The sequence below is a fragment of the Pogona vitticeps genome, chromosome 5, assembly GCF_051106095.1.
Source record: "Pogona vitticeps strain Pit_001003342236 chromosome 5, PviZW2.1, whole genome shotgun sequence".
NCBI classification, from domain to species: domain Eukaryota; kingdom Metazoa; phylum Chordata; class Lepidosauria; order Squamata; family Agamidae; genus Pogona; species Pogona vitticeps.
In genome coordinates, this window is record NC_135787.1 from 170,327,829 (window position 1) to 170,349,690 (window position 21,862).

The 21,862-nt window shown below is 39.9% G+C and overlaps 1 protein-coding gene across 3 annotated transcripts in view; it reads right to left on the reverse strand.

The window, feature by feature from the left end:
• RFX4 (regulatory factor X4) overlaps positions 1–21,862 on the reverse strand; it is an 88,905-nt gene that overhangs the window by 51,732 nt on the left and 15,311 nt on the right. For all 3 annotated transcript variants that reach the window (XM_020803667.3, XM_078376206.1, XM_073000035.2), the window contains exons 2-3: positions 10,227–10,313; positions 5,868–5,928 (exon numbers count right to left, since the gene is read on the reverse strand). In XM_020803667.3, the coding sequence (XP_020659326.2) occupies positions 5,868–5,928; positions 10,227–10,313 (148 nt within the window). The remainder of the gene's footprint in view (positions 1–5,867; positions 5,929–10,226; positions 10,314–21,862) is intronic.

Genomic DNA, 21,862 nt, shown 5'->3' on the forward strand with positions numbered 1-21,862 from the left:
CACAGAGACTTTGCTTGTATGCTATAGCTGCTAATTGGCATGTCAGCTTCTCTGACCATGACAGGATAGAAAGAAAGGCTGCTAATTATTTCTTCTCATCATATCTGATGAATTTTCCACTCTTTTTCTCCTTGCTTTCAGAATGAGTCATTAGTCTGACATCGAACAATATTCCCTTATACCTGAACTTTTTTTAATGATCAGAAACTCCTTGCCTTTCATTTTGTTTTATCTTCTGCTTTTTATAAAGAGAAAAATGTTGTCATATTTTGCATTCAGCTCCAACCTACACGGTGGTGTAAAGAATGAACTCAGCCTATTGACACTGTCAGAAAACTGTCCTTTTAAAGCACTATGAACATGTTCAGTATAATTTTGAAGCTACTTTCAGTAGTGCAGGATATCCAACAATGTTATAAAATATAAGACTGTTTTATATGAATTAAATTATAGTAATTTCTTTTGTATTCCTAGATATTCCTCTAAATCAGGCTTGCAAAATTTATGAGTTTCAGCAAGCAAAACAGAAAGCTCCAGTCAGACAGCAGTGCTGGCCAAAAACTGTTGTTTCCTGAGGCATGAAGACAATACAATACACAAAGAAGCTGACTGGATTACTAGCTGAATATTAATTCAAGTGGTAGCTGGTGGCCATGGGGAAAAACCTCCTTTATCACACCTGTGAGTAGCAGGTCTACTTAGGGAGTGCAGGGTCATCTTTGCAGCACAAAGCTCTGTCTTCCGAGAGAAGCAAATAGCCAGGATGCTCAGAAAGAACAGCTAGGAAGCTCAGAAGACTGATGCTAATGTATCCTAGCATCGGTTAACAGAGGTAATTGTCTTTCTGTCTAATGGTAGGCCTGGATCTCCCAGCAAAATCATAATAAAACTATATTTTTTGCGATTCACAGAAGGGCTAAGAAAAAATGGTACAAAATTGTGCAACATGTGTACTTAGTGGATCACAATATAAAGTTGCTGGATAATTATGTTTTGCTTGGTGGGCTGCAAGCTGTGCAGGCTAATCTTGTTTGAAAAAGGCACTTTAAAATAGATTTAGTAAATACATATAGTGTTAACCATAGTTCTACATTCACCACTTCCACAAAGAGTTGCAGAGACATATGCTTATGAGCTAATTCAAAATGATTGTCTTATTTAAAAAATACAGCACACCCAATTTCCTCCGAATCTTCTGCTACTGAGTATCTGATCTGACAAATTATAGAGTCCCTTAATCCCTTGCTTGAAAAGCAGGTTACTGCCATCATCCATTTAGCAGCTGATACTCATGCAGTTGCATTGCATTCCTCTCCTTTCCCATTCCACCTACTAAGACTTAAGCCAGCAATCAAGTTGTGTATATGGAGTGGAGAAAATTAGAAATACAGTCCCTGTTCGGTTATCAAACTCTGACCAAAAAAAAGGCACCTGCAAAGTGATTAGTGAAACCAGAAAAGAGGCTTCTTAAACAGCCAATAGGTCAGAGCTGATTATGTGTTAAGGTCAGAAGAATAGGTAGAAAAGTGTCCCAAGAACTGTGCTCTACACCTGCTCCTTGTCTGCACGTTTTTCCAATTGGTTCCCTCCTAGCCTTACATAGAAAAGGATCTACAGTATTGACATTTGCAGATTTATGCTTTCTTCACTATAGGAGGCACAGGGTCAGTTAAAATGCCCTTTCATCTGGTTTATGTTTCTTACATCTGTCACATGTGATTATACTTTTTGTATATTATAAATATTCTTAAAATACTTTGACAAGAAAAGATCATAAATTGCCTCATTGATAATGGGAAAGCAATCAGTTTGATTGTCAGGGCCAATTGAGATTATAACATAAACCCAAATCCCACTAGGTTTTGATGCCAGCATAAGGCAACTGGCATAAATCCTAGCAACAAATCGCTGCAAATTAACAATTTAGCAGTTGTGCGTCAAGCTGTCAGGATTAGTGTGCAACAGCAAATGCCTATGCTAGCTTCTGAACTTGGAGTAATTCACCAACGAGATTTAGCTAATTACCTCATACTGGCAGGCGCAATTGTTAGGATTTTGGCCATAATGCCAAGTGGCTGAATGTAATTGGTGTATTTGGCTGTGGATGATGAGAAAAGAAAACAGTCAATACTTTCATATCTCTTGTTTCTATCTCACCTTCTCCCACACTATGTTCTAATGCTCCAATTGTTACCTTGCCCTCCTCATGCATTTCCTTTAAAAGCTTCCTGAGAAACTGTTTTCCTCAACAAGAAATAGAAGCTACTGTTAACCAAATATTTGCACCACTCAAAGTTAGGAAATACATTGTCCCCCAGAAAAGAGAAGACAAATTTGAAACCGCATAAAATCTGAACGTGTTGATTTACAAATGCACATTTAGAAAAAAATAAAGTAGAAATGCTGTACATTTCACTTGATTGGGGAAATGTGCCCAAGTGACTTTGGTGCCTGCTTGCTCAGTCTGTTGTGCAGGTGCTAACTGCTGATGGGCAACTTCAAGGCCCCTGTTCTCTCTTCTGATAGTTCTTTAAGTTTAAAAATGAATTGTTAGAGTAGATAATTCTTTAAACTGAGGACTGCCTTCTAGAAGATAGGCATGGACACTCCACCTTGGTTGTATCAATGTTGAAATCCATCCAAATGATTGCACTAGCCACCACTTTAGTACAGTAAGTTCTGTAAATAAGTCTCTGCCTCATCCAATGAAGGAATGAAGGCTCCTCTCTTTTTCTTTTAATGAAAAATTATAACATGAAAGAGATGTGCATCACAGTTTGCATGCCTACAAAGAAATAAGGTAAGGCCATTCCAAAAATATAATTGAAATTTACATAATGTGAAAATCAGAGATGCTGTAAGGCTTGGTCTCAGAATGAGGAATGCTAAAATAAAAGGATGCCCTTAATATCAAACCAGCCATGATGGTTGGGGGATTCTAGGAGTTTCAAGCACTTATTTGTTGCAATTGTTTTTGGCCTAGCAGGACTCTTATGAGTGAGCTCTTTGGCTTATTTTAACATTAGAAAAGAAAATTTCAGAAGAATAGTCTAAAAATATTGAAAATTCCAGAATTTCCCAAGGAGCACGTCGGACACCAGTGTTCTCATTTGTTTCATTTCTGCAGGAGTACTAAAAACACCCATCTTTTGTCCATGGGGAAAGAATGTACAGTAGTGGGAAATGTGGAGGAGAAGAAAAATCCTTCTAATCAAAGTGTAATAACCAGAAATTTCAACCTGTCTGGAAATTCCCTCCTGGGGCGAAATTAGTGGCATAAAATTAGTATTTTCAATAATTCACTGACATAGAGAAGAATATTTTTTTAAAAAATAAACACGGGTTCAGGATATCTATTTTATTTATCTATATCTATTTTGAAAAGTACAGGCTTTTTCTACCCATATTATTTAGAAGCAAGTCTCATTTGCAATTAACAGGGATGGGGTGGGCAATTTGTGGCACTTCAGATGTTGCTGGATTATCACTCCCAGGAATCCTGGCCAGTAAAGCCAGTAGTAGGCCTTCATGGGAGTAGCAGTCCAACAATGCCTATACAGCACTGCAAATTACCCACATGCTTTAAGAGAACAAATAAGAATATATCAACATGCACAAATATTGTACAATCATCTTCAGTGCTCATAACATATAAATACTGTACAATTTTGTCACAAATGGTCCTGCACAGCCTAGCAATAAAGGGGCACAGGGCAAGGAAAACACTCCAATAGTCCAAGACAGCTTGTGTGCCCCAAATGGGTAAAAAACAAACAAACAAGGAGTGGTGGAACTGGAAGTGGTGGCGGAAGGGGGATTCCCAGGCATGGAGGTGCTTTGAGACCCCACTCCAGATCTGCCGCCAGCACCAGCTGCTCCAGATCCTGACCTGCCACCTGTCCGGGCACCAGCACCGCAGTTGCTGCCACCTGCTCAGGTTTTGCTGCAGGGGAAGGGGGGAGTAGCGATCCGGCGACTTATGGCTTGTGTGCCAGCAGAAAGGGCTCTGCGTGCCAGCTGTGGCACGCGTGCCATAAGTTTGCCATTGCTGGTCCAAGAGATGCTGGCTTTTTATTTCCATACTAGCCTCTCCTCAAGTAGTAACTGCATGCTATCAGATAAACAGATCAATGTAACACTCTTCAGAATCCAACTGGGTCAGAATCATAAAGCAGTAATTAAAAGTGTATAAATCAAACAAGTGAGGCCTGCTGCTGCAGGACAAATGGTCATGGCTAGAACTCAGGGGAAATCATGCAAAGCAAATCACTCAAGGTCAAAAAGTAAACAAAATCTCAAATCCAGGAATTCTACAGGAGCCATTTCAAAACTCATACACAGCAGCTCACTCAAGAAAAGGAGACAACCAAATGAAAAACCCTCATATAGCTCTCTCATGTTTACATCTGCACAATCCCCTTCCCTCCCTCTGCTCATCCTCACCTTTTTTGTCAAACAATCCGAAATGTAACATAGGAGATTGGAGAGCATTGTTGTTGCTTTTGCTGCTCCTACAGCTACTATCCCTCAGCTTTCCCAAAATGTGGTGTGGTTGTGTGTACCACTACCAATACAATTAGCCACCACAGCTAAAGCTGATGTACCAAATGAAAGCAAAATGCAGATTGATGGGCAGGCTGGCACACCACTGCACCTGGCTTCTCCTTTCCTATTTGCGTCACTGTCTCCATTCCCCACCCTACATCTAAGTCAACTGTTCATTTGCCTGAAAAGAAGGAAAGCAGTGGCAACATATTAGGAAGAATGGAGTTGGAGTGTTGTGTCACCTTTTTGACTTTCTACTCAACTTCATCCATCTATCTAGGCTATGTTCTACAGGCCAGATATTTACAGTTCAAGTCCAAACATCTAAAAAGCATGTCCAAAGAAAAAGATGGGGAAAGTTACTTTGCTGGACTACAGCTCGCAGAAAACATCAACCAGTATAATCATGCTGGCTTGGTGATTCTGGAAATTGTAATTTAAAAAAGTAACTTTCTTCATATCTGCCCTCAAAGATTTGGGGCACACCCAGGGACCTATGAAGTCAAAAGTGATCAGTCCTGCAGACTTGCCTGGAATGCCTTAAGGAACTAGGAACCAAATGAAAAAATATGTACACAAGAAAGAGCAAATGGCAAGTCACATAGGTGATGACTGAGAAAGGTGGACTGAATGGCATCATATGGCTTTATGCCTGTCAACATTTGGGATGTAATATAGCAAATAATGGCTGCATTCCAGCACAGCTGGATATCCCAGGGGCTTAGGGATTTACCAACCTCTGTGATTGAGAATTCTGGAAAAGTGTTTAAAAGGATACTGCTGCCAGTATTTGCTTGTTTTCTTCTGGGAGCAGAGCTCTGTGATCTAATTAGCTCTGACTTCTTGGCTAACACGCTATTTGCAGAGCCAGAATCCTATCAAAACGAGAAGGCATGCTTTCCTGCACGTGTGGAATAAATTGAAGCACTGTCAATGCTGAATTCTGTAGCCAGTATCACAAGTTCTTTCCTATGCTCCCCCAAAATATAAAAAACAGTCCTGATCAAAGAATGATAATATACTGTGAAAGTCCGGAGCACCACAGTGTATCATTCAAATATATTTATCACTTCTTGCATTTGTTTCCTTAGTTCAAATGCAGGTAGCTAGAAAATCTTAAAGCAGGGATGGGCAATGCGCCCATCCAGATAACTGTTGGAACACAACCAACAGCTCTAGCTAACATAGCATGTAGTGAGGAATTATGGGAGCTGAAGTGCAAAAATTGCAGGAGGACTCCACTTTGCCCACCCACATGTTGAAGAATTAATACTTTGCATTTTTTTTTCTCGCTCTCTTTTCCTTTCAAACATGAGTCTTACCATTGCAGTGTAGCTGGAGTAGAATGTGGTTTGGATGCCCTGTTATTCTCTTTCTCCTCATCTGTTAAGAGAAAACAATATTGGGGGAAATACTTTTAGTGAAATTGCTAGAGGATATGACAAAGACACGAGGAAGCTACACCATTAATATATTCTCAAACTTTTGAGCAGTTCCAGGAAAACAGGTTACAAATCTACAAAACATTCACCTCTCTCTCTCTTCCTCTCTTTCCCTCTCCTTCCCTCCCTCCCACCTTTTCTTCTTCATGTAGATCAAGGACTCCAAGGACTTGATTTGGAACTCTTTGGGTCCAAATCTAGCTAACAGCCCTGTTTCTCAGTTTCCATCATATCCTTTCCACCACCTGTGCTGTCTAGAGCTGATATTGTATGTGAACATTTCACAGTTTAATCTTTTTATTGGTTGTTATGGTTTTTTCGGGCTCTTTGGCCGTGTTCTGAAGGTTGTTCTTCCTGACGTTTCGCCAGTCTCTGTGGCCGGTATCTTCAGAGGACTGGAGTAGGAACTCTGTCCATGCTCTATTGGTGTTTGTTGGATGCCGGCCACAGAGACTGGCGAAATGTCAGGAAGAACAACCTTCAGAACACGGCCAGAGAGCCCAAAAACCCACAACAACCATTAGATCCCGGCCGTGAAAGCCTTCGCAAATACTGTACATTGAATCTTTTTAAATTCTCCTATTATTCTCTTGTAGAATCATCATCATCATCTTAGATTTGCAGAGCTAGAAGGAACCCTATGGGCCACTCCCAACCCCTCCAGATGTTTTGGCCAACAGTTCCCATTATCCCCAATCAATGTGGCCAATGGTAAAGGTTATAGGATACTAACAGAAAAAAATCCAGAAAACAAAAGGATTCACCCCCTACCCCAACTGCAGGGCTAGAGGGACTTAAAAGTCTGATGTGGTATAAAGTAGCCTACTAAGGAAAAAGTGAAATTATGCCTCCCTTTGAGTCACACATACCAGTCTGACAGTGATGTTACTTTTCTTTTCTAAAGTTTACAAAATCTAAAGATGTCTGTGACAAACACTAAGCAAACCCTTTTTTCCTCATATGGTGAGGCAAAGAATACAGAGGTTAAAAGATGTTACCTGGTATTGATTTATGTGTCTTATCTCCTTCCCTAATTGACTGCTTTTCTTTCCCATTCAAAATCATTGGGAAGGTAAGGTCATGTTCAGTGGGCTGAGGCTTTGCCATTACTGAAGATATCAAATTGAAACTATCAAGTTGATAAACTCTGTGAAGGCCTGCACCCTCATCTTGGCTCAGTAGAGCTAGCCTGCTGGGAGCCAATGATATCATAAAGGTTAAAGGACTTCACAAAGATGAGGTGAAATGCATCAAGCTACCTCACAGAGGTCTTAGAATCACCCAGGCAATCCTGCAGGCTAAGAGTGAGGAGCTCATTTGGCCTTAGGACCAAATTCAATTTCAAATAAATTATTAAAGGCCAAGCATTTGATTTTAAAGCAACACAATGGTGAATGGAGTCAATGGTAAAAGGGTGAGGCCAAAAATGCTAGCATGCTTTAGATTGAGGTTCTTACTGCCACTGAATAAACCTTGGGAGAGGATTTCCAGTCGTTTAGAAGGGGAGAGAAGGGAAAAAGCTATATAAACACTTGGAAACTAGCAAATGGTGGTAATATGGGAAATGAGATTTGGTCTTATGGATCTCCCTAGAGAGTTCGATCAGGACCGCAGGAGAGCTAGATTTGGCTTGAGTTTCCTCACCTCTGCCATGATCAATATCCAGTGCCATATACAGCTGCTACAGCTAGACACTGATCAAGGGAAATAGAAGAATGGATCCCTGGAGAGCATCTCTACATGATTCAGGTGACCTATCATCCAAGCTCTGCAGTCCAGATCCAGTCACACCAGCACACTAGATCCCTACTTGGGCATTATTGCCTGAGTGGGGATGTCTCTAATCATGGTGGGAATACACATAACATCCTCTCCGCATGCATGTCAACTACCTTAATGTGTCTAATGCAGAGATCTGAAGAAGTATCTGTAAGCAAATTCTGTAGAATATACTTAGAGTACTCCTGTGAATGAGGGCTCTGATGTGGCTGGGCCTTCAATTATGGGAGCACTGTCAGCACGTTCAGTCAAAACATGCTTACAAGCACCTTTCCAAATGCATGGAGGTCTGCTTAATATGCAGATGGGGAAGGACATTGTGGGTGTGATATACATGGGTGCTGTCCAGGTTCTATGGTGCTATTTCCTTTATATGAGTATTGTGAACACAATGAACTTTACAAATGTGTGTTTGTGTACACATACACATATATACACAAACACCAACAACAGAAATATAAGCACACTCGAAACCGGATGCTACAAAATACAGTATGCAACCTTGAGCTCTATTCACCAACACTATACCAGAGCAGGAAATGTGGCAAAACACAAGTAGTGCAAATACCTCTCTTAAAAAGGGTGAGGAACAAAATTCCAGATAACTTTATTGCCCAAGGCAGAAGATCCACAGCACAAAGAAAACAGCTCTGGGTGTACTATCTTTAAAGCGCTAAACCAATGTGGTTCATTCCTACTCCAATTAGAGTCACAGCCCCTTCCCAAGATTTCCCTACTCATTGGGCTGAGTCAAACACTCCATAGGGGTTGCAAACCCATAACCACCCAGGTTACAATCTGCCTTGCTGTCAGGGCTAGCATCTGTGAAGTATCACCACCGAATACCAGCTCAGCAAGTCAAAGGCAATCAGGAAGTAACTGGAGGGGACAAACATTTGTTTATGGTGGGGTGTTGAAATTTGATAAAGCCCTCCATGGAACCACAGTGAAAAGTGACAGGAAAGGAAAAAAAGAGCTCTACCTGGGGAGAAATCTCTACCTGCTAGCTTCTTGCTACTCACATCTATGAACTGATTCCAGCTTTGGGCTATAATTATTCTCTTTCTCCTCCCTGAACTCTTGCAACTTACACAGAACTGTCTGTATGCTGACTTGGAATGTCCTTGAATTTCCTTCACTGGTCTTTAACTCTTACCTGAGCAGCACTTATAGCCTGCAACATAGAAACCAAAGGGCTTTGGGATTTGGTTGACGTCCCATTAACCCAGCAAAAAATGATAAACCACTTTTGCAACACGAGTGCCTCCAGAACTACACAATGCATCTCTTTTATTAGGGTCCCTGTTTATTCAAAATATTCTACCTATGCTGCAGTACCATATAGAGAGACAATATTAAAGGTATTTTTAAATGGTTGATCTAGTTTCTGAATTCTGAAGGCCTGCTGCTTTGAAATGATCCTTTATTAGGCAGATTAAGCAGGATTCAAATATATATGTAATGTCCTTGCTCTACAATTTGCAGTTTGAAATGTAATGACTAAATACAGCTAATTTGTTAAAATCATTTGATGTTACATATTTCTGCACAGAAAAGTGGACAAAAAAGTGTATAACCCTGATAGAGTTTTGCTCTTATCATGCTAGGTCAGCTTCTTTGGAAGCCGACAAGAAATATTTATATATGAGACTGATTTAAATCTGGACCATTTTGCTTTGGTTTTTGCTTACTGGAGATATTAGGAACAATTGTCCTGCATCCTCTTTTGCTGAGGTGGAACATCAATTTGGAAACATACTTTTACAGTCCTTAATTTTATATGTTTTTGTGTACTTTTTGTAACTTTATGCCTTAATTTCTGGGTCTGAACCCCCAATTTTTAAAAGGTATGTATACTCTATCTCCTTTTTGGCAGAAATTATTATTCTAGAACATCATATTTGGTTTCTGCTCCACATCTGAACATTATGTAATTTTGAAATTTTTATTATTTCAAACCACAAACACTGACATTGTGAACCATTTCATTAGATAATAGATAGATAAAACTTTATTACGGCCAAAGACCAACCACTACCATTTCATAAACCTGCTCATACTTTGGAACAAAATGAAAAAGGCCTGCAGGCAGTCCTGGGGAGAAGAGAACAGAGAGCAAGCACTCTTACATCTGAAAGCCTATATGCCAGGAATGGGGAATATATTTTCAGAGTACCACTTGCATGATCCCTGACTATGCTATTCCGGCTAGAGCTGATGGAAGTTGTAGTCTAGCTACACTGCTGAAAGATGTGCAGATAGCTGCAGTTCTAGGGCAGCCTATTAATTGTATATACAAAACTGTACTTTGAGCTAGTGTAGCTGACGTTTTCCTCATAATATGCCCCATCTGGATTAATTGATGCTTTACAGTTTAATAGCAGCTTTGACTGCCTTGTCTTGAGGTCCTTTCTAACAATAGGAATCTATGGTCTTCTATGTAAAATTGTTCATACTTACTTTCATCATTAGAAACATTCCCCAGAGACGTGTGACTGGAATAGCGTTTGTTTTCACTCTCACTGAGACATCTTTCAATCCAACTCTCTGTAAAATAATAAGTTGTTTTTGGTTAAATTTCAGAGCTATTATCTTGTCAACAACAAAGTTCATCATGTTTCTGCTGCAAATGAAGCTCAGGTCAAGTAACTTCTTTGCCTGGGCTCAGTCAAGTTACTTGTTGGCAGCTTCAATGTCTCCTCTGCAAATTGAGGACAGCAGTGGCCTCTACATTACTTTGCAAGGCTGTTAATTATACGATATTTTGGAGTTTGTTAATACATAGTTTTTTCATAAAGTCAGAATCAACTTGTTAACTCGTAAACAACGACAGTGACCTGCACCACTATATTGTTGTCAGTGTGATCACAATGAAATTTAATGTGACTCACTTACTGGTGATCAGTGTACATTTAGTGAAATACATTTCTAAATTGTATTTGCGAAGGCCTTGACGGCCGGGATCTAATGGTTGTTGTGGATTTTTCGGGCTCTTTGTGTTCTGAAGGTTGTTCTTCCTGACGTTTCACCAGTCTCTGTGGCCGGCATCTTCAAAGGACAGCACTCCTCTGACGATGCCGGCCACAGAGACTGGCGAAACATTAGGAAGAACAACCTTTCAGAACATGGCCAAAGAGACCAAAAAACTCACAACAACCATTATACAGAAATTGTTAGAGCAAACTTTTTTCTAAACCCTTTTCAGCCTATTCGTATTTCAGCACTGCAAAACCTAGTGGCCAATACATTGCACTGTAATCCAGAGCCACTTGGACTGTGACTGCCCTTATCTCAGAGGTAGCAACACGTCTGCCTTAAGGCATCCTTCTGTCTGGTGCCCCCATACCGAAGGCTACACAAAGCCTATTTAGGCATTCCAAAATCATAATAAAGTAAATGTGTTGGTGGGTGGCATTCTCAAGACTTCCCTGTTTCCTTTGAGCTTTGTAGTTGGGATGGAGCTTTTGTCTCTCATACTGGGAAATAAACTACTGGAAAATCTTGATCTGGTTTGTCCGTGCACTGGGGGTGAGAGAGGCAAACCACTGTTATACAAGCTGCATACTCACTGCTTTACATTGTAACCAAATGTCATTTCTTCAGTGTTGTCACATGAAAAGATACAGTGGTGCCCCGCATAGCGACGATAATCCGTGCAGCAAAAATCGTCGCTATAGGGATTCGTCACTATGCGAAATTAAAAAGCCCATAGGAATGCATTGAAACCCCTTCAATGTGTTCCCCTATGGGCTTAAAACATATGTTTTAAGTGAAAATCCTCCATATGGCGGCCATTTTGGCTGCCCGGTAAGCGAGGAATCCATCCCTGTTTTACCCGGCGGCCATTTTGGAACCACTGATCAGCTGGGGAAAAAACATCGCTATGTGAAAATCGGTAAGCCAAACAGCTTACCGATCATCGCAAAGTGATTTTTTCCCCATAGGAAACATCGTTATGTGATCGCAAAAGAGATTGCAAAAACATCATCGCTATGCAGATTCGTCGTTAAATGGGGTGCCCGTTATGCGAGGCACCACTGTATACTTAAATATTTATGAAATGTGAGGGGGTGTACTCACTTCTGTGATATACATATAGGCTCCTACCCCCTGCACATTCTGGTATTTCCACTTTTAAAGAAAGGCTCTTGAAGGCACTTATGCCCACCTGTTGTACATGCACATATCTACACAGCCACAAACACACAAATACAAATCAACACAACTGCCAGCATTTGGGGGCCCTGGCTAAGGGATTGTGATGAAAGGTACTTGCACTCCAAATTTTAATTCTACATTACTGCAACATGCAGAGTTGAGGAGTAACATCTGCCCCCATGTGTATTCCTCCTCAGTCACCTGGTAAGCTCACCTTGAGGGAGGCACCAGACCTGCGCTGGGACTACAAAAGGGCATTTTCCAAAGACCCCCTTGAGAATCTGGCCATGATAGTTGTTTAAGCTCACAGCTGAATAAGGTATGGCTCGAGTAATTAGTTCTTGGCTTCTTGCTTTGCTCTGCCTCTAGCCTGGCTAGAAATCATAATCTGTGCTGCTCCGAGCTGTCTGTGGTCCTGACTTTTGCCAGGACACCATTCAAGGTTCAACAAACAGGACATCACAGCAATCCAAGTTTATGCAACAACCACCGATGCTGAAGAGGCTGAAATTGAACAATTCTATGAAGACTTACAACACCTTCTAGAACTGACACCAAAGAAAGATGTTCTTCTCATTATAGGGGACTGGAATGCTAAAGTAGGGAGTCAAGAGATAAAAGGAACAACAGGGAAGTTTGGCCTTGGAGTTCAAAACGAAGCAGGGAAAAGGCTAATAGAGTTTTGACAAGAGAACAAGCTGGTCATCACACTCTCTTCCAGCAACACAAGAGGCGACTCTACACATGGAAATCACCAGATAGGCAATAACAAAATCAGATTGATTATGTTCTCTGCAGCCAAAGATGGAGAAGCTCTATACAGTCAGCAAAAACAAGACCTGGAGCTGATTGTGGCTCTGATCATCAGCTTCTTATTGCATAATTCAAGCTGTAACTGAAGAAAGTAGGAAAAACCACCGGGCTAATCTGGTATAATCTAAACCAAATCCCTTATGAATGCACAGTGGAAGTGAAGAACAGATTTAAGGAACTAGATTTGGTGGACAGAGTGCCTGAAGAACTACAGACGGAGGCTCGTAACAGGAAGCAGCAACAAAAACCATCCCAAAGAAAAGGAAATGCAAGAAAGCAAAGTGGCTATCCAATGAGGCCTTACAAACAGCAGAGAAGAGAAGGGAAACAAAATGCAAGGGAGATAGGGAAAGTTACAGAAAATTGAATGCAGACATCCAAAAAATAGCAAGGAGAAACAAGAGGGCCTTCTTAAATGAACAGTGCAAATATATAGAGGAAAATAATAGAGAGGGAAAAACCAGAGATCTGTTTTTAAAAAAATTGGAGATATTAAAGGAACATTTTGTACAAAGATGGACATGATAAAGGACAGAAATGGTACAGATCTTACAGAAGCAGAAGACATCAAGAAGAGGTGGCAAGAATACACAGAGGAATTATACCGGAAAGACCTTGATGTCCCGGACAACCCAGATAGTGTGGTTGCTGACCTTGAGCCAGACATCCCGAAGAGCAAAGTCAAGTGGGCCTTAGAAAACATTATTTTTTTTATTATTATTTATTCAATTTATATGCCGCCCACACTACCCAGAGGTCTCTTAAAAGATGACTTTGTTAAGGTGCTACACTCAATATGCCAGCAAGTTTGGAAAAAGCAGTGGCCAGAGGACTGGAAAAGATCAGTCTACATCCCAATCCCAAAGAAGGGCAGTGCCAAAGAATGGTCCAACTACTGTACAATTGCACTCATTTCATACACTAGCAAGATTATGTTCAAAATCCTACAAGTTAGGCTTCAGCAGTATGTGGACCAAGAACTCCCAGAAGTACAAGCTGGATTTCAAAGGGGCAGAGGAACTAGAGACCAAATTGCTAACATGCACTGGATTATAGAGAAAGCCAGAGAGTTCCAGAAAAACATCTACTTCTGCTTCATTGACTACGCAAAGGCCTTTGACTGTGTGGGCCACAGCAAACTATGGCAAGTTCTTAAAGAAATGGGAGTGCCTAACCACCTTATCTGTCTCCTGAGAAATCTATATGTGGGACAGGAAGCAACAGTTACAACTGGATATGGAACAACTGATTTGTTCAAAATTGGGAAAGGAGTGCGACAAGGCTGTATATTGTCTCCATGCTTATTTAACTTCTATGCAGAATACATCATGCGAAACGCAGGACTGGATGAATCCCAAACCGGAATTAATATTGCTGGAAGAAATATCAACAACCTCAGATATCCAGATGATACCACTCTGATGGCAGAAAGTGAGGAGGAATTAAAGAACCTCTTAATGAGGGTGAAAGAGGACAGCGCCAAAAATGGTCTGAAGCTCAACATTAAAAAAACCCTAAGGTCATGGCCACTGGTCCCGTCACCTCCTGGCAAATAGAAGGGGAAGATATGGGGGCAGTAACTCCATATCTTCTTGGGCTCCATGATCACTGGAGATGGCGAGAGCAACCATGAAATTAAAACATGCCTGCTTCTTGGGAGGAAAGCGATGACAAATCTTGACAGCATCTTAAAAAGCAGAGACATCACCTTGCCAACAAAGGTCTGCAAAGTCAAAGCTATGGTTTTTCCAGTAGCGATGCATGGAAGTGAGAGCTGGACCATAAAGAAGGCTGACTGCCGAAGAATTTATGCTTTTGAATTGTGGTGCTGGAGGAGACTCTTGAGAGTCCCCTGGACTGCAAGGAGAACCAACCTATTCATTCTAAAGGAAATCAACCTAGAGTGCTCACTGGAAGGACAGGTCCTGAAGCTGAGGCTCCAATACTTTGGCCATCTCACGAGAAGAGAAGACTCCCTGGAAAAGACCCTGATGTTGGGAAAGTGAAGGCAAGAGGAGAAAAGGATGACAGAGGACAAGACAGTTGGACAGTGTCATCGAAGCTACCAACATGAATATGACCCAATTCCAGGAGGCAGAGGAAGACAGGAGGGCCTGACATGCTCTGGTCCATGGGGTCATGAAGAGTTGGACACGACATAATGACTAAACAACAAGAAGTAGGTCTGCTACAAGCGACTGCCATTTAGATACTAATGCTCTTTTCACTTTTACATTTGAAAATAAATGCAATTATATTTTGATGCTGGAAATGTAACTTTCTTCAGTAGCTCATACAAATTGAGATTCCAAACTCTATGTTAGGGTGAAATACTTCAACTGGTCTAGTGACCAATGGAGAGCTTTAAAAAAACTAAACATGACTGAAGTTCACTTCCAGTGAAACAAAAAAATTGTTTGAAAACACTAGACCGAATGCCTTTCTTTAAAGAATAATGGCTGCTCCTGGTGGTTCCCAGGCAAGTGGTTTTCCCCATTTTAAAAGAGAAAAATAAATAAATAATTGTGATTGGGAAAAAATGATTGAAGTGTGCATGTAAACTTTATATTGTCCAGTTTTCCTCCATATGGTAAAAATATAATTCACACGAGTTGCTATCTAGCCTGTTTGATATAGCTACAGTCATTTTAAAAGAAGCAGCGCTCCACTTAAGAGTCTGCAAACCTAGTCTGCCCCTTTTAGTTTTTTTATTTTCATCTTCATCTCTTAGGCAACTGTCTTCTCTTCTATGTATAATTTGTATAATAGCTACCCAGTTGCTTTAAATTACCTTCCCTCCAAAGCTTGCCATACCCTGCTAGACTAGCTCCTAAATATGGAAATCATATCTTCTGCCACAAACCTTTAGGAAGGGAAAGAATCCTCAGTCAGACCCAAGCAAGCAAGTAAGCAAAAATGTTTTTAAAAAAAGAATATGGAGATTTTTAAATGTGCGATAAACTATTCACACTGCATGCAGAATAGGGCATGGCGCCTGTGAAAGTAAAAGTAAAGCTTCAGAGAACAGAGCATTTCTGTTGAAACACACTCTTTGGGGTGGTGATCATTTAATTTGGTGAGTCCCCATGGTCGCCATACTCACTGAGAGATCCTAGGACCGGCAATCCACAGACTAACTTTTCCAGACAGTGGTCATTTGTTGCCTCTTCCTTTTTGCCCTCAACCAACGCATTTTCCCACTCTTCCTCTACTCTTCCTTGCTAATTGTAACTGTAAATTGTCAAGCTGACAGGGTTAATTGCCACCTGCTGCCCATTCTGTAACACTGCAGCACTGCACTGCAAAGCACTCCCTCCAAAATCCTTGCAGACACACATGAGAAATATATAAACCCTGTCATGGACACAGGAATTGTTCTAAAACACAAGTATGAATGGACTGGACTACTATCTGTCATTGTCAAGGAACAAGAGCACAGAGGTTCAGTAAAAGTTCATGAGAAGTGCCTCTTTTCTCTGATTTGTGCATCACATAGAAACTCGCAACAAAGTCAACCAGCATATTAGTTGGATGGGACAGAATTCAGCAAGGAAGAGATAATGTTTAAGCCAAGCCTCTGAAAACTCTGCCTAGAAAGGAAATTAATTAATTGAAGTTCTGCTTCTATGACTCACAGAGAAAGGCAGAGAACTAACCAGGCATTAAAGTGGAACCGTAGAACCTTTGACCTTCCAGGTATTTTGGACTAGAATTCCCATAATTCCTCCCCATGGGCCATGCTAGCTGGAACTTCTGGGATCTGAAGTCTGAAACATCTAGAAGGACAAAATTTCTCCACCCTCATCTTGACCATATAAAAATCCTGTTCAGTTTGTCATTTCAGAAAGCAGGTGTATTAAATCTGCTACTATGAAAGAAACAGAAAAACATGAGGTGTGGTGACTCTGAGCCACAAATCCTTCTAATTTTTTAAGATAAATGTTTTTTATTATTTCTCTGATTTTTGAGATTTCAGTAGGCTTACAATCTGAAAATAGGCTAAGATTCTCATCCAGATAAATTCTTCTCCCAATGCTGATTTAAGGTGTGGATAGAAAATGTGCAAAAGCAGGACCTATCATGGGTGGGGTGGGACAAAAAGGCTATTCAGCCGAGGCCTCACATTCTATCTTTCAGTCTCAAACAATCCCCTCAAGAAAGCTATTGTGGGAACATCAGCTACTTCAGATATGGTTCAAAGTGACCATGCAACAGTATAAATTATGAACTTTCTATTCCATACCAATACAAATGCAGAAGGTGTTTATCGGCTTTCATCTAAGAATTTAAGGAGGTTTGTTAGCAAGGTTCAGTGGACCGGTATACCAAATTTGGTTCTTGTTGGCTCTTTCCACAGTACTTTCTTGGAAAATTCATAGGAATCATCCATTTCAATGCAGTTTTCATCACATGATATGCCTCCGCAGCAAGTAATTGAAACACATGTTGTAGATGAAGTTACCATGTGTATCCAAATTCCAAGAAAGTAGTGTAGACTTCCTGAAATGATATCCATGTGGCAAAAAAAAATCTGCTTCACACTTCAACAGAACTTCCACACCTTTCTCTGCATTCCACACAGGCCCAGTCTTATTATTAGGCAAAGTGAGGTAGTCTGTTGAGGCACTTATTTTTAAATGTAATGAAGAGGCACCAGAATTTTTAAAATTTATTACTGGGTTTTTACTACTGTACAAGGAGAGAGCTACTTGGGGGAATGTTTTGCCCCAGAAGCTGAAAATAACCTAGCATAGGTAAGAAGCACATGCACACACCTCAGGCCCCTGTTTGAAGTCTCACCTGAAGCAGCAAAATGTCATGGAAAGGCCCTGCAGACATCCTTGTCAATCTTTTGCAGGAACCTGGGGACAACAGCAGTGCTATTGCAGTCAATGCACGCAGTGGGCTAGTACACACAAAAGACTTGCCATACAAAGCTGCCAACATAAAGCCACAGTTCCATCTATTACAAAAAAAAAAAAAATAGTTGCCAACATATAAATATTAAGGAGCCAAGGAAAAATAACAATGCAGTCTCTTCTCTTGTCCAGACTATGCCCACCCCTACCATTGTTTTATTCCCTTTTAAAAAGGCTTGTGCTAATGGTCCTCAAACTGTGGTTCTCAGTTCTTCTCTGAGGGAAGTGCAAGACAGTCTAGAGAACATAAAAGGGGGAAAAGGGAGTCTTCTTACTCCTTTCCTTTACACTTTCAACAAAACAAGCATCTAGTCTTGAATAATCTTTCTGCTGAATACAAGTTGTTCAATAGGCAGTCTGTGTACTGAGCTCAACGTGGAAATGATCCAACAAAGAAAGAGGGTGTGCGAACAGACTGTGCCACCCGTGTGATTAAAATTCAGTTCCCCAAATCACCATCCAGCAATGAAAGCATTTTGTTGCCTTTACCCTCCACCATAATTTTTTATTTAAAGTTTAGATTATGACAGGACAGTATATTGTCCTTGCCAGTCTGACAACAGCCATGTTGAGAAAGAGTTTCCAAAGCCTGGGGCCTGTGCATACAACTATCAGCCAAAACTTTGCAGTTGAGGCAACTCTTGTCTCTCTCTTTGTCTTTTTGTTTTGTTATTTTAAACATTTATTTTAAGTGAATGGAGGAGACAGTTTCTAGTTAACCATCCCTAAGCAAACTGTTCATTTTGGTGAAACAGTTAAGGAAGAACAAAGCCGTAAGAAAAATTCCCTTACCACTGTCTGTTGGGGGGAAAAAACCCTAATTGTTCTGATTTATAGTGATATAGCTGCATTTTGTCACTAGTGACAGCCTACCCAATATAGGGGAGCAGAGCCTGAACCATTACTTTTTAAGAGTATTTTGTTATTTCATAGTTGTAAAAAGTAACTCAGTGGCATTACTCACTTTCCTGTCTTCTCTACTGGATTCCCTTAGATGTTGCTCTGTATCTTAATCCTTCCATTAAAAAAATTACAACATGCTCCCAAATCCTGTAAAATCCCTAAAATTGCCTTTCAAGTGACATTTTACAGTACAAAAATTTAACAATTTTACACCTGAGTAAAATCCTTTTTTTAACGTAATAGTATTAGCCTCTTGTTACCAAAACATAATAATAAGGTAATTATTTGTAATAAGTCATTCTTCAGCTCTGGATAGAGAGAGCTATCATAATAGGTAACAGTGGCAAAAGAGGGGAAGAGGGGAAGAAGATCAAGAGAAGCCAACACAGGCATATTTCTGAAATCAAAACATCCATTTCAATCAAGTTCTTATTTACACAGGAAGAAATGAAAATCAGTTTTGAAAATAGATCAATATGACAGAGAAATACACCAGTGGAAATATATGGAGTAGATGGCAATGAGAGAAACTGAAAATTTCCTGCTGCCTTTTCCCTTTCCTCCACCCAATTTGAATAATTACATAACCATACTTGTCAACTATTGACTTAAAGGCAATTTTCTAAACTTGAATACAGGCATTTGCTGTAATATCGAATATAAATACTGTGGAAATATTTTGACCTAACCATGAATCAGCAGCTGTGTAGCTTTATCTCTACTATAAATTAACGAGAACCTGAAAATACAATATTTTCACATGCCATCAATCACTGAGTCGCTAGAATAAGCCTGTGAAATGGGTTAGTCCAAAATATCAGACTGCCCATGCTGGGAGACCAAACAGTGTCCTGACCTATTTGCATTTTATATACAAAAACTCACTAGATGGTAGTTGAATCTTATTTATGTACTGATGACAGGGCAAGATTCTCTGCTGCATCTGAACATATGAGGCCAGCTTTGGGGTGCAGGAAAAGGTGCGTGGCATACATAACTTTGAATTACAACACCCTTTCACTCCTCCCCTTCCCACAGGACTTAAGATAGTTGCCTCATTCTGCCTAATGCTAGAGTTGACTCTCTATTTAAAAAATATTAGTATTCTATCATTATCCCAGTTGTATTTTGTTTGTGCATTTGTTGCATTCAGCTCTTTTACAATTGAGAGATAGCTGATGATGATCATGCTAATAATCATAAGGCAGGACAAGGGAACATGTGGATCTTCAGATGTTATAGTCTGTAATTCATCAACCCAAGCCAGAATAGCCAGTGAAGGATGATGGACGTTGTAGTTCATCAACATCTGTATGGCACCATCTGCATTTAAGGTGTGAGTGCTGTAAACTTTCTGTTCACGGCTCTGGATTTGTACCCACTTACTACCCTATTCCTCTTTTCTTTATGAAAAGGACAAATATGCCCTACTGACAAAATGTTTTAATTCATGATTAATAAGTAATTAATAATTAATAAAATAATAATTTAACATTTTAAATCATAATGTTTTCAATATGAACTGCTGGATAGCTCAGTGGGTTAGGCATCTGGCTGTGGAGCCAGAGGCTGGAGTCCAATTCTGTGCCAGCTTGACAGGGGCTGGATTCAGTTATCCTTAGGGTCCCCTTCCATTTCAACAGTTCTACGACACTGATAATGATGATGATAAATTTTAAATTACCAATTTCTTTTCTTTGGTTAATGACAAATTTTACAAGTATGCAAAGCAACAATTTTGTTATTTAACAACTTTGTTTTTTCAAACAGTCGTTGATTGCATTATGGGAATGCATGACATTTGTCTATAAGGTGTTAAAGCCCTTTTCACTGGAAAGCAAAGTGAACAAGAGGTTCTTGTACCTGCTTTTAACATGATACATGGAATAATACTGTCTTCTGGTTTTCTACTTCCTCCTCCTCTTCACCACACTTTTTTGCCAGTTGCAGTTTGACATTTGATTCCCAGCTGTATACTAACTGAATGACTTTAAATTTTAATCAATTATTTTAATATAAAGTAGTTTTAATATTCATGTAAGATGTCAAAAGAACTGTACAATCAATTTAAAAGACAATCATATAACTATATCACTGATCGCAATTCTCTTAAGTAGTAGTACCTATTTATGTAGCCAAATCCATACCACACACACACAGGAGCAGGGGTACCAGCAGCCTTGAGTTTGTCTGGGTACACTAAAATTTCCAGAAGTAAAAAAAATAAAACAAAATCCTAGCAGTAGGAATATGTTGCTACATGCGCAATATTATTCAAATAATATTGAGCATGTACAGGAACCACAGAATGATGGCTGACTATTGAAAGGAAACAAGGAAAATTGGATAGGAGTGGGAATGCAATTGAGTATTGTAAACAGGAGGACTCCATGTTGCAGAATATAGTGTAGGTTTACCTGTTTTCAATATCCTGCTCTTTTTTTCATCCTTGTTACATAATCGCACCAGAAGCAAAACAGCTTCCAAAAAATAAGTGTTCTTAAGCTGTTCTTTTTTACTCAAATTGGATCGCAACCAATTTAGTCAAACAAAGCTTTGGCTAACAGATCTGCCATTTCAGCCTTGAAATCTGAAAAAACACAACTTGTGATAATTACAAGAACTCAACTATAAAGGACATGATCATCTTACTTGTGGTCCACTTCCAGCACACATAAACTGGGATATTACCATAATGCCTCCTTGAGACAAGGGTTGATAGACTGCCATTCAACGTCTTTAAAAGGATGATGCCATAATAAAATTTGTAGTCTCTAAGGTATCTGCTGCCAAGATGTGAAATCAAACTGTGTGGAAAACCTTTGGTTAAGTGGATGGGAGTGACTATAGCTCAGCAGCAGATTCATAAGAATCATAAACATCAGATGACTTATAACAAGGCAGGATATAGAGTTCTATTCTACAATACAAACAATGACAGTAAAATAAAATTCCTTAGAATCACGACCTGGGGTTCAAATCCCAGGTAGCCGGCTCAAGGTTGACTCAGCCTTCCATCCTTCCGAGGTCGGTAAAATGAGTACCCAGCTTGCTGGGGGGGCAATGTGTAGCCTGTATAATTAAAATTGTAAACCGCCCGGAGAGTGCTTGTAGCACTATGGGGCGGTATATAAGTCCAATAAATAAATAAATAAATAAATAAATAAATAAATAAATAAAGAGAAACCCACTGATCACTCTCCGCATTAAGTCAGCTGCCTCTATGGGTTGTCACACTGCATTTTTGTTTCAATTAATTTCCAGGTTAATATGTACAAATATGATTCAGTTAATGCAAATTTT